The sequence below is a fragment of the Oryzias latipes genome, chromosome 1 (genome assembly GCF_002234675.1).
Source record: "Oryzias latipes chromosome 1, ASM223467v1".
Classification (NCBI taxonomy): Eukaryota; Metazoa; Chordata; class Actinopteri; order Beloniformes; family Adrianichthyidae; genus Oryzias; species Oryzias latipes.
The window spans coordinates 14,436,206-14,451,413 of NC_019859.2; the positions used below are offsets into that span (position 1 = coordinate 14,436,206).

The 15,208-nt window shown below is 36.8% G+C and overlaps 1 protein-coding gene across 2 annotated transcripts in view; it reads left to right on the forward strand.

Annotated features, from left to right (window-relative positions):
- The window catches only part of ctnna2 (catenin alpha 2), a 281,743-nt gene that overhangs the window by 65,117 nt on the left and 201,418 nt on the right, over nucleotides 1-15,208 (forward strand). For both annotated transcript variants that reach the window (XM_023956970.1, XM_023956972.1), the window contains exon 7: nucleotides 7,887-8,090. In XM_023956970.1, the coding sequence (XP_023812738.1) occupies nucleotides 7,887-8,090 (204 nt within the window). The remainder of the gene's footprint in view (nucleotides 1-7,886; nucleotides 8,091-15,208) is intronic.

Below are 15,208 nucleotides of genomic sequence, written 5' to 3' on the forward strand. Positions count from 1 at the left end.
TTGCCAGACATGTTGCAATACCTTTTTTAAGGGTGGAAATGTGTTTAAGGAAAGCTAAAATTTTACATTAAAAAAGAAAAGAAAAATACTAAAAAATATGAGAAAAGGTTTTATCTTGACAATGCAATTTGGTTGAGTTTGTCATTGAGTTCGTCAATACGGTCATCATGGCAACACAGGTATGGTGCAGACAATGTTTGAAGTTATGCTCTAAAAAATGGTCTCCAGACTCGCCTGAAAAGATTTGTTTAACCAGAGAGTGCGTGTTAAGAAGTTATTGTCCCCCCTCCCCACTTCTTTACATTCCCCCCTCCCCACAGTCCTTATACACATGAAAGTGTATAAGGACTGTAATGAGATACAAAGTAGTGCAAACCCTGCAGAAGAAATTACATTTGCAGTGACTCACGTATAGCATTACCAGAGAGAGAAAACTGATGGCATGACTCATATAAACATTCCAGCCACATGCATTTCAAGATGACTTTTAGGCCCATTCAAATGAGAATTGCCCGCAGAGATTGAAATTTGTTAATTACTTATCATGTTAATCAACCTGAAAGATGTTTTTTTTTGCATAATCAACTTGAGTGCCTATAGTGCCTTGATATTTCGACAATGTCAATAATGGGTCCCAATCAAACCTGCTACAATTAAACCAGCAGGAAGCACATTTAATGATTAGTCAAAATTTTGTGACCACTGGGAATGTTCCGTCTTTTGCTTGTCTTAAACTGGTAGATTTACTGTAAAAAATAAATAACGATAATAATACATTTAAAAAAAGTTATGCATGTTTCTACCCTTCCGTGAGAGTCAATTATGAGAGCGAATACATGTAACATTTAACTTTTTTTCTAAATCAAGCCATTTGGACATTAATCATATTTGTATGTGTTGCTGGCAGTTGGAACGTCTGTCATTGTTTACTGTTGCTTGCATCAACATTTCAGAATTCTGTTTTTGTTTATCTTCAATACATATTTAAAGCTATGTAATAATAAAAACAGTAATTATGTTCAATTTTTGAGACATTAGTAGTTATTTAAAAAACAAATGTGTCAATGCATGATGCAATGTGCACATTGTCCCACACATGTAGTATAAAACAAAACGTTACTTTGTTTAGTGGTAGTTTTCTATTTGAAAATGTATATGAAGCTTAGTTAAGTTGTTCAGATTACTAAAACCTTTGGGGTTCCTTTTTGGTGTATTTTTTACAGTTTGTCATTTTAAAGACAAATGCAAAATCTGTACACTCTAGGTCTTAAAAAAACAACAACAATGTAAAACAATGACACCATCATTCATTAATTAATAAATCATAAATGTCATACAGGCAACATGTAAAAGCCTGTCCCATTTTGGAGTATTTTATGGAACCACCTTTGGTAGCATCACTTAGTAATTGTTGTCTGTATGACTTTATCAGGCTCTCTCATTGTGAATCTGGCCCACTTTTCTTTACAGCATGGCTTCAGGTCATTGTGGTTTGTGAGCCTTCGTTTATACATGGCTCTGTTAAGGTCTGACTGGCTGTAGCATTTCAATCGGTTTGAGGTCTCTGAGTGGGTCATTGCAACACTTTTATTCTTTCCTTTCTTCGTCCTCTTTTTTTTTTCTTTTACTTTATATATTTACTGTGTGTTCCTCCTGCTGCATGACTCACTTTAAACCAAGCTCTACAAAAAGGTGCCCAAGTGGCTGCGGGAAAAAAAGGAAACTCAAATCATCTTTTAGTTTGATTAAGGTCTCTATGCTCATATGATGTTATTATTTTTTTTGTGGTAAATTTGAGGTGTTATCTATCTGTCCGTCCATCCGTCTATCTGTTTGTCCATCCAAGACTTTGGAAGTGTGGCAAATGAGAGCATAAGAGCAGTGTTTTTCAACCGGTGTGCTGCGGCACATTATTGTCCCGTGGGAGATGGTCAGGTGTGCCGTGGAAAATTACCCATTTTCACTGATCTAAAAACATTTACCATCTCCAGGATATCAGCTCTGTGTTTATCCAATGAACAAAGGGTCGGCGGTTCGATCCCCGGTCCCACCAGCCAAAATGTCGTTGTGTCCTTGGGCAAGACACTTCACCCTCCTTGCCTCCAGTGTGGCTCCACTGGTGTGTGAATGTGTATGAATGTCCCGGTGATGGTCAGAGGGGCCGTAGGCACGAACTGACAGCCACGCCTCTGTCAGTCTGCCCCAGGGCAGCTGTGGTTACAACCGTAGCTTACCATCACCAAGAATGAATGAGGAGTGACTGAATAATAGACACAATGTAAGCGCTTTGAGCGTCTGGAAAAGCGCAGAAAATCCATTATTATTATTATTATTAAAATACTTTTTTTCTTTCTGTTCATTGAATTCTGTTAAATACATTTTCATAAGAATGACAGTACTGCGGTTTAGCAGCAGCGTCAGCTCTGTTTTTGGAAAAGTCCCGCCCCATTACCTGTCTCTGCCAATCTTTTTTGGACCCCTAATCATACGTTATCAGTCTGACCAATCAGAAGTGGTTGAAGTCATCACTTCCTTGTTCCGATTTAGCTCGTAAAGTTTCTCAGTTCCAACAAAAATACCAGCTAAAGCTTATCTGTAGTGGTGTAGCTTTCTGCAGGATCCAGTATCAGACCGTGGAAAAAGTGTTTAAAATTATAAAGTTTAGGGACACGAGTCTTTCTGGTTTCGGCGTCAGTTTTTGAGCTACATCTCCCATGATGCATTGTGTTAAAGTGACAGCATCTCTGCGCTACAATGAGTCTTCTCTGTTAAACGTCTTGAAACCACAAGGTACATATACATTTAAATAGTTTTTAAATTTTGGTAAAATCAGAGGTCAACAGTTTAGTTCTCCTTCAAGGTTTGTGTTTATTAACAGCCAAACATCCCAGAGTTTGGTCCAAGTCATCTTTCTAACTGAAAGACTTTTCTAAAAAGGTCTGGATTGAAGGATGAATTCCCTTTCAGACTTCAGTCACTTTTGAAAAATGAAAAATTAAGCTTAGGTAGAAGTAACAACAACATTTAAGAAACAGGATTATGGTGAAGTGGCCAACAGACACAATTAAACTAAATTGAAACAATTCAATCATCTAAAAAAAAATAAAACATTTTTCTTAAAGTTTTCAAAGACTTCATTTTTGATTAAGACAAAAGAAAAACTAAAAAACTTCAACATGTTCACTTTTTTTGTAGCTACAGAAAACATAAATATGTTAGTTTTTTTGTGTCAAATTTATCAAACATCTTGTGATCATATAATTGTTCAAAAGGTATAGTTGCTTTTGAACCAACATTGAGAAAAATATTAAAAAAATAAATCACTATTTAGAAAGAATATGTGTTTTTTTTGTGAGAGAACATAAAATTGCATGTTAATAAACTGGAGGGAAAAACAACTATCAGGGTAAAATTTCAAATAATTTAGTTAAAAATTATTACTGAAGACTAACTTAACTTTTCTTACCTCTTTTAGAAAAAAAAAAACAGCTGCAACTTCCAGCTTTTTCTGCCACAATTGTCACAAAAATGCATGTGAGATTTTGGAGGGACTGTACATCAATAGTGTGCCTTGGCTCAAAAGAGGTTGAAAAACACTGCATTATAGAAGGAGCCCTTCTTTAATGAAGTGAGTTTTGTTATCACTATTAATATTAAACTGCAGTTCTTTTAGCTGAGGCGCTGTACAAAATATTGCTTTTGTTATTTTTGCAATGCTTAAATAAGCTTGTATTGATCGTTACTTAATCTTTGTCTGTCTCTGATGGAGGGACAGCTGCCCCCCTTTTTTTCCCACTTAGCTCCACCCCTGGGGCAAAGCTTTTAAAAATGTTCCATACCAGCGCAAAGCTTCTAAAGTTTCGCAAATCTGCGCTAAGCCATTTTATTTATCTTTCAGAATCCGTTGGAACTACGTTAATTACACAAACGGTCAAAGAGTTACTGTAATTCAAAGAGCACTAACAACTCTAATGTTAAAGGGTTAACGGAGAGATGCAAACAATTTTGTCAAGCTTGTCTAATGACTGTAAATATATGACCTGAGGCGTGGAAAGATTTTCTATGCATTGGTGATCTCATAATGGATGTTGACAGCATGAGAGATTATGAAAGCTAACAACAAAACGGACATGATAAATAGGTTTCAATACTGACCTGTAGAATGTTTATTACATGTTGCTGCATTGATTTAGTGTTGATTAGTGGTAAAGATGCACAAACCTTTAGCATTCTAAAAAGATGATGGGGCTGTCCTTGTTCAGACAGGACGATGTCCCTTTAAGATCAACCAGTTTAGATTTTTTTTGAAAGGTTCATACCACAGATGCCTCCCCAGGTGTAGATGACACCGTATGAGCACGGAGAGTTAAATTACTAATGAACAGGGAGAATGTTCAGGTGGTGTGAGCCAGTAGTTTCTCTGCCAAGCTAATTTGAGGATCTCACAGCAAAGACAGTAGTCTGAATGCCTGCAAAACTGAGCTTGGAGTGAGTTCCTGTTTTCCTGCAAGTGCAATTAAAAGAGGCAAAGACATTCTCTTTCACAGAATAATTGCAGATTCCTTTTTCTAGTTTTAATCGATGTGAGACTATTCATTTTTAAAAGGCTTCTCTGGCATAAGTAGTCACTTGTATGTTGTGACTATTGAAGGCCAAAACCCTTATCCGAGTCAGGTGCTCTTTATTGGGTTAATCAAACGAATAGTGGGTCATGACTAATGCCCCCTCTGGCCCATTGCGGGAAGGGCTTTGTCAAACACAATAATTGTCACGACCAGACAATTCCTGAACCCTTGACTAGGGCTTCCCAAGGCAGAATAAGGACTCCGCCAAACTCCTTTGTAGACAAAAGAGTTGTCATCAAATATCGGTAAGCCCTGGGAGGCATTAGTGACATGCGCCTTTGTGACGTGCGCCTTGTTTCAGTAGTTCATGCCTGAAAGTAGGGTCAAACTAATAACCTCACTCTTATTGGGCCAACTATCAGGTTGCCTCTGGTTTAATGTACTGTCATGCTCAACTGTTACACTCACTCAGGATTAGGGAGCTCTGCAGACTAGCATGAGATTCCTTGGAAGACAAGATAAAATGGAACAAAAGGAAATAACACTATCAGCATTCTGGAGGTCTCTGCGCACCAATTGATCTGTCTAAATTCTATGATACATATTTAGGATACTATATTTTTCCTTTTCCACAAGTTTGTTTGTTGCGCACCCATAGGAAAGGATCACTTGTTCAGTGAAATAACACTAAGAGCATTCCTTCTTTTTGAGTTGTGAACACTATAAGTTAGGGGAACATATTCAGTCCTTTTCTCCTCATCCTCAATGTATGGTTTGATTAATTATTTCCATGTCCAACAAGTTCTGATCATGTCCTACAATGATTTACAGCTATGTTAGTAGCAGCCAGTGTGATGTTAGTATTGGACCCTCCGATCAAATGTTCAGCAAGGGATGGAACATATCTGATTATAGTATAGATATCGAGATTAACAACTTGTAAAGGGCAAAAACAAACACACAAGGTAATGTTCTCTCAGGGTTTATTACGATGACCAGTTGAGGAACAAATGCATGCCAGTGCATTTCAATGAGTACATTCAACTAGATGATTCATTTCTTCAGTTAAAAAAGCAAAAAAACTAATTTATTATACTTATTCATATACACACTTCATTTTTAGCCATTTTGATCATTTTTAATTCACAACAAATGAATATCCATGTTATAGTGTCTCAAAAAGTTTATATTGAACTAAAGGCCAATAAAAAAAACGGAGAGAAAATAAAGTTATCTTGTTTAAATTCCTCTTCAATTACCCGAGGCACGTATTGAGTGTCTTACTTGGTAAAGTATAACACCAAATATACTTTGATTTCATTTTTAAACCTTTTTTTTCAGTATTAATTGCAATGGGTATGTGAAAAGGAGAGTTGAGGGAATACAACCTTAAATAAAGCTGATGAACTGTAGTCATAGCCAAACTTTTCTAATGAAGTTACAGATATCAGTCCAGTTTTTTTCCTCTTTTTATTTAAAGCTTTACTTGAGGCTGACTTCTTCCACTGCCAATTACCTGAAATATTCCTAGCCCTTGTCAGGTTAGCCTTTTCCTCCTCTGTTATAACATTTTTTGTCTGCCTTTTCTCTGCCTTCAGTGATAATTGCAACCTGACAGTCAAAAAAAAAAAAAAAAAAAAAAAAAACAATTCACAAGTCCCTGCGGAATATTCTGACTTCCCCTTCATGTTGTTTTTTTTCCTTTGTATCCTCTCACATTGAGATAAACATTGTGTTAAACTCTTTGGAGCTCCTATTTCTCTCCTCTTTTGAGCTTTTTATTTCATGTTGATGCAAAATCAAACTAATTCACATTAAGATGGGGGCAAGGATTAAAGAACACCCAAGTGCGCACATGATCACACAATGCATTTTTTGAATTGTCTATGTTACAATACATATTTTAGATTCTGGCAGACAAAAACCAAACCGAAATTTGTATGTGACTACTAAATGCAAAATTTGTACTTTCTTATGCAATTCACAGCTGAAAGGCTATTTAGCCTTTCTGGAAAAGGTACCATCTTGCATTAAAATTAGACTGTAAACAAAATAAAGTAATAAAAATAAAAAAATACGTAAAAAAGACATTTATTACCTCAGAAATCCACATTCTTAGGTTTTTAAATAATCTTTGCTGCCAATATTTTATTTACTTTATGCTCACAGTGGAGTTTTAAATAATAAATGCCATAAGGCAGGAGTCTTTACCTTAGTGTTTTAAAATGTAATTTGATTTAGTAGTTCAAAGAAAATTTAATATATATGGCCTGTATATATATATATATATATATATATATATATATATATATATATATATATATATATATATATATATAGACCAAAGATGTAAAAAGGAGTGTTTATTTGCACATTTATACTTCAAATCAAGACCCTTTGGAATGTTTATCCCAATCTGAATTAACTGTAAGTTTCATCATTTTAGCAACCTAGCTTAAAACATAAAAGCCTCATGAAGCTCTCAAAACCCAATAATTGCAAATCCGAGTGTGGACATAATGCAGCTCGAGGCAGGAGACAAATGTGTGTGTCATAGTCAAGCACATATTTGTGGTATGTTTAGCTTTATATGTATATGGGAAAATAAAATATTTGATAGTAATTTAGAAAAATGTCCTTAATATATCCCTATGTTTGCATTTAGCATAGGAAATGTGCAATGGAGTTTGACTTTTATTTTCTCTTTGAAAATGAACCTTTCCCTCCTGGGAGAGAAAAATGGATTAATTTCTTATCCTTCCAGTTTGTTTGTGTACTCCTGGTGAACATTCGTATGCCAAGTAAATGAATGTAGGAAATACCTAAGCAATAACAAAACCATTTACCGGTAGCAATATTTTGATTACTTGATGTATTTTGGGGGGAGGGAGTATTCACTGTGAAATTTACACAAATGGTTTGAGATAATTTTGACATAAATGTACATTTAAAGTTTATGTTGTTTTTTCCAAATACACTGTTCTGTTATCAAGTGCCAGTCTAATAACATGTTGCCTAAAAAGTAAAGTCCTGGAATCTTTTTCTTTATGGTCAATGGTCGATGGATAAAGTGATTGATTTGCTTTGACAGAGGTCTTCCTCCAGGCAAATGCTGCTGTCTTTTACTGCTGGAATACTCTCACTTGACAAAGTTTTTCCAAGTCAATAAAGATAAAAATTGAATTATGGCTTATCACCAGATGCGGTGTCTCAGTTTGGCCCTCAGCTGGGGTTTTTTTGTGCTGCTGGCCAGCTGGGCCTGCATCACTTTATTGACCTTCTGTCTGTCTTTTTTTTTTATTTTATTTTTTTGTCTTGCAGAACAAGATCATACTGGATCCTCTGACATTCAGCGAGGCTCGTTTCAGGCCTTCTCTGGAGGAACGCTTGGAGAGCATCATCAGTGGTGCCGCGCTGATGGCAGACTCTTCATGCACGCGCGATGACCGGCGCGAACGCATTGTGGCTGAATGCAACGCAGTCCGACAGGCCCTTCAAGACTTGTTGAGCGAGTACATGAACAATGTGAGTTCCCTCCCTAATTATTCAAAACTCATTAGCTAATTGGTGTGGGACTTGTTTCAGCACTTGCTTCTTATTTTCTCTTGTTTTCTTGATGCAATGCACACATTATGCACAGCCTGAATTAGTTTGTCAAAAGTAGAAAAAGTTTGATTCTAATTCTTTATTTAAAGGCTTGATAAATCAGTAGATGATTAATAAGTAGATATTTTGTAGGAAATTGGGTTTTCTTTGGGTTTGTTTAAAACGTTTTTATTTTCCCCAAAAGGTTAAGGCAGTAAAGTTTGTCACAGCCCATGTGGAAAATGAATTATGTATCGTTTCTGCTGTTGGTAGATCAGTGGGGTTTCTGATGAGGTGTTTTTGTGTTGGACTTGAAGTGATTCTCAATGGTGGTTCTTACACATGATGGCATTTCAGCTTAAATAAAATATTGAAATATAGATTATCGTAAAAAAAAAAGAAGACATTTGAGTACTTTATGGGCTACAGCATATATAAGTTGGAACTTTTAAACATTTAGAGGCGCATTGATGAGAAGTTTATCAAGCCTACAGCCATGCTTATGAATGCTTGTGTTGAAAATCCCCATGCATTACTTTTTTCCCCCACATTTTTTACTATAAGGCATTGAACTATTTCACTTATTCTGGCACTTTTCATTCTCTGTGGATTTCTTTCAAGTGCGATGTCGGATTTTTTTCCCCATTTTTTTCTTCACTGGCAGTTAACTGTTGAGCACACTAAAAGAAATGACAAATCTTAAATATATAGGGTTATATGAAGAGGCTGAAAGAACATTGCAGTTGAAGCTGGCAGTCCATATCACACCATGTTATTGCAAAGTCAACTGCAAGTACAATATGTTAGTCATTTCCCCATGCCCAGCTGCTCTTTGGGCATTCATCTGGAAGCCTGTCTCCGCGCTAGAAGCAGCCTGAAAGGTGAGAAAAGATGAGCCAGCACACGGTGAAGTGTCGTGAGTTCAGCTCTTTGACACTCTCCAAACGTCATGATGATCATGTCTTCTTCTCACTTGATAACAGAAGGATTCCATCAGGAGCAGTAAAATATTCATGTAAAGGTAGAGTATGTTTTGAAGTGTTATAAAACACATTAGTCTGAGGATTAGTATCTGTAGAAGTTTATTATGACAAAAAAAATACATCAAAGTAAAAAAAATTTTTCAGTTTATTAAAGTCTGACAATTTTAATATGATCACAGAAGTTTATTAAGATATTGACTAGTGTAGCTTCTCTTTGTGCTATAAAATGGCTATAAGCTGCCAAATCCTTGCTGGTTTCAATAGGAATACAGTTGATTGTGTGACGTCTACTTACAAAAAAAAGGGTGCCTTTCGTCCATTAAATCCGTTTCTGAGCTATGCCATTTCTTCAGAGACACTTCACATAATATCCATGTCACCGCGAGCATTGTGTGCTTTAGCATAACACAGAAGATTTCTAAACTCTAAAATGCCCTTTCCACCGCTTAAGTCGCAGCAGCTTTTTGCTAAAGTAATTGTGCCTTGGTTCATTAGGCCCATGAGTTGTATTTCAGAGGCTACAGCTGGGAGATTGTGGACTGCCTCTGGCGTCCAAACAGAGAACAGAGAGTAAATTATAGAGACAGAGCTAACAAAAATGTTTGTTTTTCTCTGTTCTGCATCCACATTTAGGTTATGTCAACAGCTTACTTTAAAACATATATGCATACTTAATCCATGATATCTGAATACAATACTTTACAATAAGTTTGTAGTAATAATAACATGAAATGTAAAAAATCTGAATGACAATAAATCTTGTGTTGACCTCAAAATTGCAATACCGTAATCCCTTGTTTATCACTAAAGTTATGTTCCAAAAACAACGCGCAATGGGTGAAATTCGCTAAGTAGTCAGCTTTTTTTTCCAGTTGTTATCAAGGTTACTAACTTAAGTAATTTGTTGTATATTAACTTTTAGTAATGTTCTGCACAGCTACAATGACAATCCATTTTTCTCTGCGTCATAATCAGCAGATTCTCATAGATCGAGGGAATAGTAGTCAAAACGTTAGGGTGTGTCAAAGAGGGTGTTTTTTTTGAGGGTGCAATTTAGAGGGCGCCAGCAATATCTCCATTGTTAAAGGGTTAAGGCTGTAAAACCCCTCACTAAACACTTTATCCACTTTTCTCAGACAGACATGAATATTTTTACACTTTTCTCTCTTGTTTGAACTATCAAAGTTCAAACCTTCCTTGAAAAATAAGTCCAACAATATGAAATAAAACCAACGATCTGATCTTGATAGAAGATTTATGCAAATTTGTCAAGTTAAACATATTCAGTACAGGAGACACGTCACGGAGGAAATTCATTTACAATGGTCGACAGTTAACCAGAACTAATTGGCCGTAAAAAATAAAAATAAAAAGAAATAAAGCATGCAAAATTGCACCAAAAAGTTCAAAAAAACAGCGAGACTGTGACAGGTGAACCGTGTTATAGCAAGGGACAACCGTGGTCATTTTACCCTTATTTGGCGCCATTGTTAAGACGATCTACTGTGTCAGCATTCTTATTAACCCACTGGCACAATGAAATCAGGTTAAAATGATATAAATTAAATAATATGCCACCAATTAAATCAATTTTTCACTAGTGGCAGGACTACTCCAGCATGTGAAACATTTTAGAAACTCTGCAACACAGTAAAAAATGTTAACAATATTGTCCTATTTGCACTAAACATACCACACAAACTACATCCAAAGAGTTAGTGATTAGTTTATTTATTTTTTGAGGTTTTACTTTTCTAGCTTCCAGCACTTACTGACAGAAAGCAGGAGGAGCTTTTATGTTATGTAGATGAAATGAACTCACCAGCTGTTTCTCGGTTAATAAAGTTGGCTGGTCTCAGAAAGAGCAGAAGAAATTCCCAGTAATGATACAAATATTTCTCCCAACTAATGTTTCTGAAGAAACATGTAAGAGTTTCTTTGGATGATGTTGCCAAGTCTGTTTTACATTTATTGAAGTAATGTAAACATTTAGTTGCCTTTATGTCTCCTCCTCCATCTTCATGTGCGTCCTCTCCATCCAAACACACACATTTTTATAGGAAACTTGAACCACAGCACAAGGTTAATCAATGTGGTAGCTGGCAATAAATTAGGTTCAAGTGACAGGAGAATGTCCATACCTGTCTCAGCTGCTGGTGATCTGTGATTGGTGACAGCAGGCTCGGCTCCCAGGCCGGTGCTGAATCATCAGGAGCAGCTGATTTAGTTACGGCAGCTCAGACAGAGCCAATCTATCAATTGATCTGGGGTGTAATGCATCACCAGCTCAGGTCAAGGGAGCCTGGGCAGAATATAGCCATAGCAAGAAGCCATTTCAGTTGAAAGGGGGCAACTTTGCAAAATTGTGAGGCGCTGGGAGAAGGATTTAGAGAGTGTGATAAGCCAGCACACAGATGTCACAGTTAGTTTGATGTGGCACATAAAACTAAACCAGAGTTGTGAGGTAGGACGGTCATTAGGGAAGACTGATGTCCCTGCTGCTAACACAGCTCCTCCAGGAGTTTCCATGTGGAATGCTCAATCAACAGTTGGAGTAACTGATTACATACTGTAAATGAGTGTGCTTAGTACACATATGCTTCTTGTAACTACATTACGTCACCTCTTCTCCTTTACTTTGTTGACACAGACTTGAAACTGGAAGTGTTTGAATAACGAAAGAAAAGAAAAAAAGGAGGACATTTGCATAAAGCTGTCCCACTTTTAGAAAGGATGACAACATTGTAAAGTTGAGACTTTAATCTCATAGCAACTATGAGCTTTAAGCACTATAGGGGCTCTCATATAGATTACCAGGCAACCATTATATCCCCTTTTAATTTTCTAATCCTTTGCTATGAGATTCTTGTTTTGAGAGGAAAAGCCCTCACAACAATCCCCTAAAATGTATTTTTTGTCTTTCTCACTTTTAGCTGAGCACCAATACAAGTTGAATTTGAGTGATGGACACTCATTGCTCAGCACCCTGTGGGTATGTGAAACTCGCAATTCCCTCTAGAATTTCTGTGCTCACATGAGAGGCATCACTATCACACAGCCCGCTGCCTACACTGTATCTGTTTTAATTTGTCCAGAAAGCTCTGTCTCAAAAATCGTTTTCATTTCACTAAAACCAAAACTATAACAGCAGAAAGGTACAGTTCTTGGTGTGCAGCATGCCATCTCACTGGCATCCTGAAGTTAACAGCTGCAACATGCAGTTGTGGATAGTGCTTTTAAGGCATCAGTTGCTTATCCAAATGGTACCCAATCCATTTGTATATCTTTTCTAACAACATAATATGGACAGCTTTTGCTTCTGTCACTCATGGTTAGCATTTTATTTTTCTTCAATGTAAACATGTGGAAATGGTCCTCTTTTAAAGCCAAGTATACATGTCTTATTTCTCTTTATCCTAAAAACCTGAACCCTTGTGGTTCATACATGGGCCATTACGGTGCTTAGTCATAGTTTAGAAAGTCAACTGGAATTGAATTGTTCATTCATTTTCTATTCCGTTTTTCCCTTTCGGGGTCACGGGGCTGCCGGAGCCTATCCCGGCCACTTGTGGCCGAAGGCAGGGGACACCCTGGACAGTTCGCCAGTCTGTCGCAGTGGAATTGAATTGTAAGCAATGTTTTTTCTTGTTTTGAGAGGAATTAGCACCTCATTTTCTGATTCAAGTTGGTTCAATTTTATTTATAAAGCACTTTTCATACACCTTAGTAACCCAAAGTACCTCACAAAATCAAACATCTTCAAAACTTAAAATAAATTAATACATAAATAAACAAGCACACAATGCCCTAAACTACCCAAAACTCAACCACGTACACTCAACACAATGAAACATTAAAAATAAAACTCAGCAGTAAAAATAGGGATATAAATAGAAATCTTGCTTCGATGCTGAAGTGATGAAATAATGCTGCACTTGTATCAAATGCAAATAGAAGTGCTGTGAACAATTCAATTGTTGAAACAAGGGAGGGCAGTAACGTACAATATCCATAAAGCATTTAGCTTTAAATCTCCTATTCAGAATGTAACCCCCATATATGTCACAAAAGCCTCAATCCTATAGGACACCTACACATAATTACTTCACAAGAACTTATTTGCACCAGAAAAGAAGAGATTTATCTGACACATATTCTTAGGTGGAAAAGTCGAGCTATTTTTATTCTCTTGAGTGCCCTCTACTTTGTTGCCTGCTGGTATTTTGTTGTCCACCTCTCCTTTTCCTCTGCTTTTCTTGTTGCTTCCTTTCCTCTCACATCATTTTCCCTCCAGATTCAGCACTCATGCCACTTTAAATGTCCCAAACCCAGCGAGAAATCATTGGTTCCCCATAGTGTCCCATGCTCCCTATTCCATCTGTCAGCACCTTCTTTTTTCACTGCCTCACAGTCTTGTGCAGAAGAAAAAAAAAGAGAAAAAAAAAATGACTTACCTTTATTGGTCAGTCAAGGCTAGCTCAAAGACACAATCACTAAGTCTGTCTGCTCAGTAACACAGGGGAAAATCTTTGTTCAAGACTCATGGGACAATCAGTGGACCATCTGTGCCCAGCACTTCATTCTTAGTGTTAAAGCTCACTAAAGTGAATGTTTTCCAAAATAATTATATTCACGAAGTTCTAAAAGTTTGTAATGCTGGATTAAATGACGGAAGTTGTTGGAAAGCAGTTAAGCACCTCAGGTCACACTGTTCTGGTCCAAGGCCACAGCTAACTTTACAATCAACACATCATTTTGTTCATTCTTAACTGTGTCAGACATCCTCATCAATGGAGTATTATTTAACGAACCATAGAAACGAGATGCTGCTAGGATGACAAAAAGACCTGCGATTACAAAAGACCTCGATGACGCAAGCGCATCCCTCAGGAATCCACCAATCAAAACAACACAGCAAGACACAAGATTCAATCCACCAGGCCAATGTTATAAACAACACAGACAGTTGCACAACCTTAACACCCAGTTCTAGAACGTCTATAAAAAGATAAATAAGACATCTTGCCCGTGACAATATTGGAAAATGATCCCTGCAGGAAGTTTTGAGTTTGTAGAATACACTTTTTGTGTTCAATGAACTGGACTATTGAACAACTCTTTTTGACTTCTGGCTTGCAGATTTGAGGTAATGGATTATTTTACTCATTAAATGTTAAGAAATGGACAATCCATATAAAAAACCCATAGAGTGCAGAAAAAGACTGACTCTGTTGCAGCTCCACCTTCAGGTTTTATGGCCAACATCATTAGTTACAGCTGGAATAGGTGGCGTTCAAATAATGCCTTGAATAAAATCACAGATTTTTCTTTACCTTTCCTCTTCATTTTTCTATTTTTGTGTGCCCAAACCTACAAAAAAGTGTCATAAAAAGAAATGTCTTGTAAATTAAATTAGCAGAGGCAGGAAGCTTAAATGTGATTCACCCTGCAATTAACCTTTACTCTAGCAAGCACACAACACACATTAACAGTTATCTTAAAGTGAGATGGAACTACCAGAAGATTAGGACAGGACATTAATGGTTTTCTCATTAGAGCCCTCTGGTAATTCAACAATTACATGCTTTTTAATGTCATGCTCATCTTGAAAATGTTGATGGGCGTTAATAAGTTCATGTTGTCACAGTTACTTAAGCTTGAAAAATGTTGACTAGTGATGCTAGTGACATGGAATTACCTAAACCTTTTGATGTTGCCTTTGTGAAAATTTGATTTTTTTCACAAAAGTAAAAGAATAGCGTCTTGATTTTAATATATGGCAACGCTAATGTTCAGTTTAGGATGAATTAGTCATAGGGCAACACTAAATTGTGACATAAATTTGCAAGAAAGGCTTTTGGCCAACTGTACTGGTGCACCAGAGGTGCACTTGCAAAGCAGCTGGCAGATCATTCATGCATATGAATGACTTTTGCAGGCTGACTGTAAAAGGCCCCTGAGAAGCATTTCGGCCAACAAGAAATATTCAAAAGAACACCAGAGCAGACCAAAATGATTCTCTGGCTGACTTGCAAAAATACTCATGATACCCCTTTTTCCAAGGGAGAGACAAGT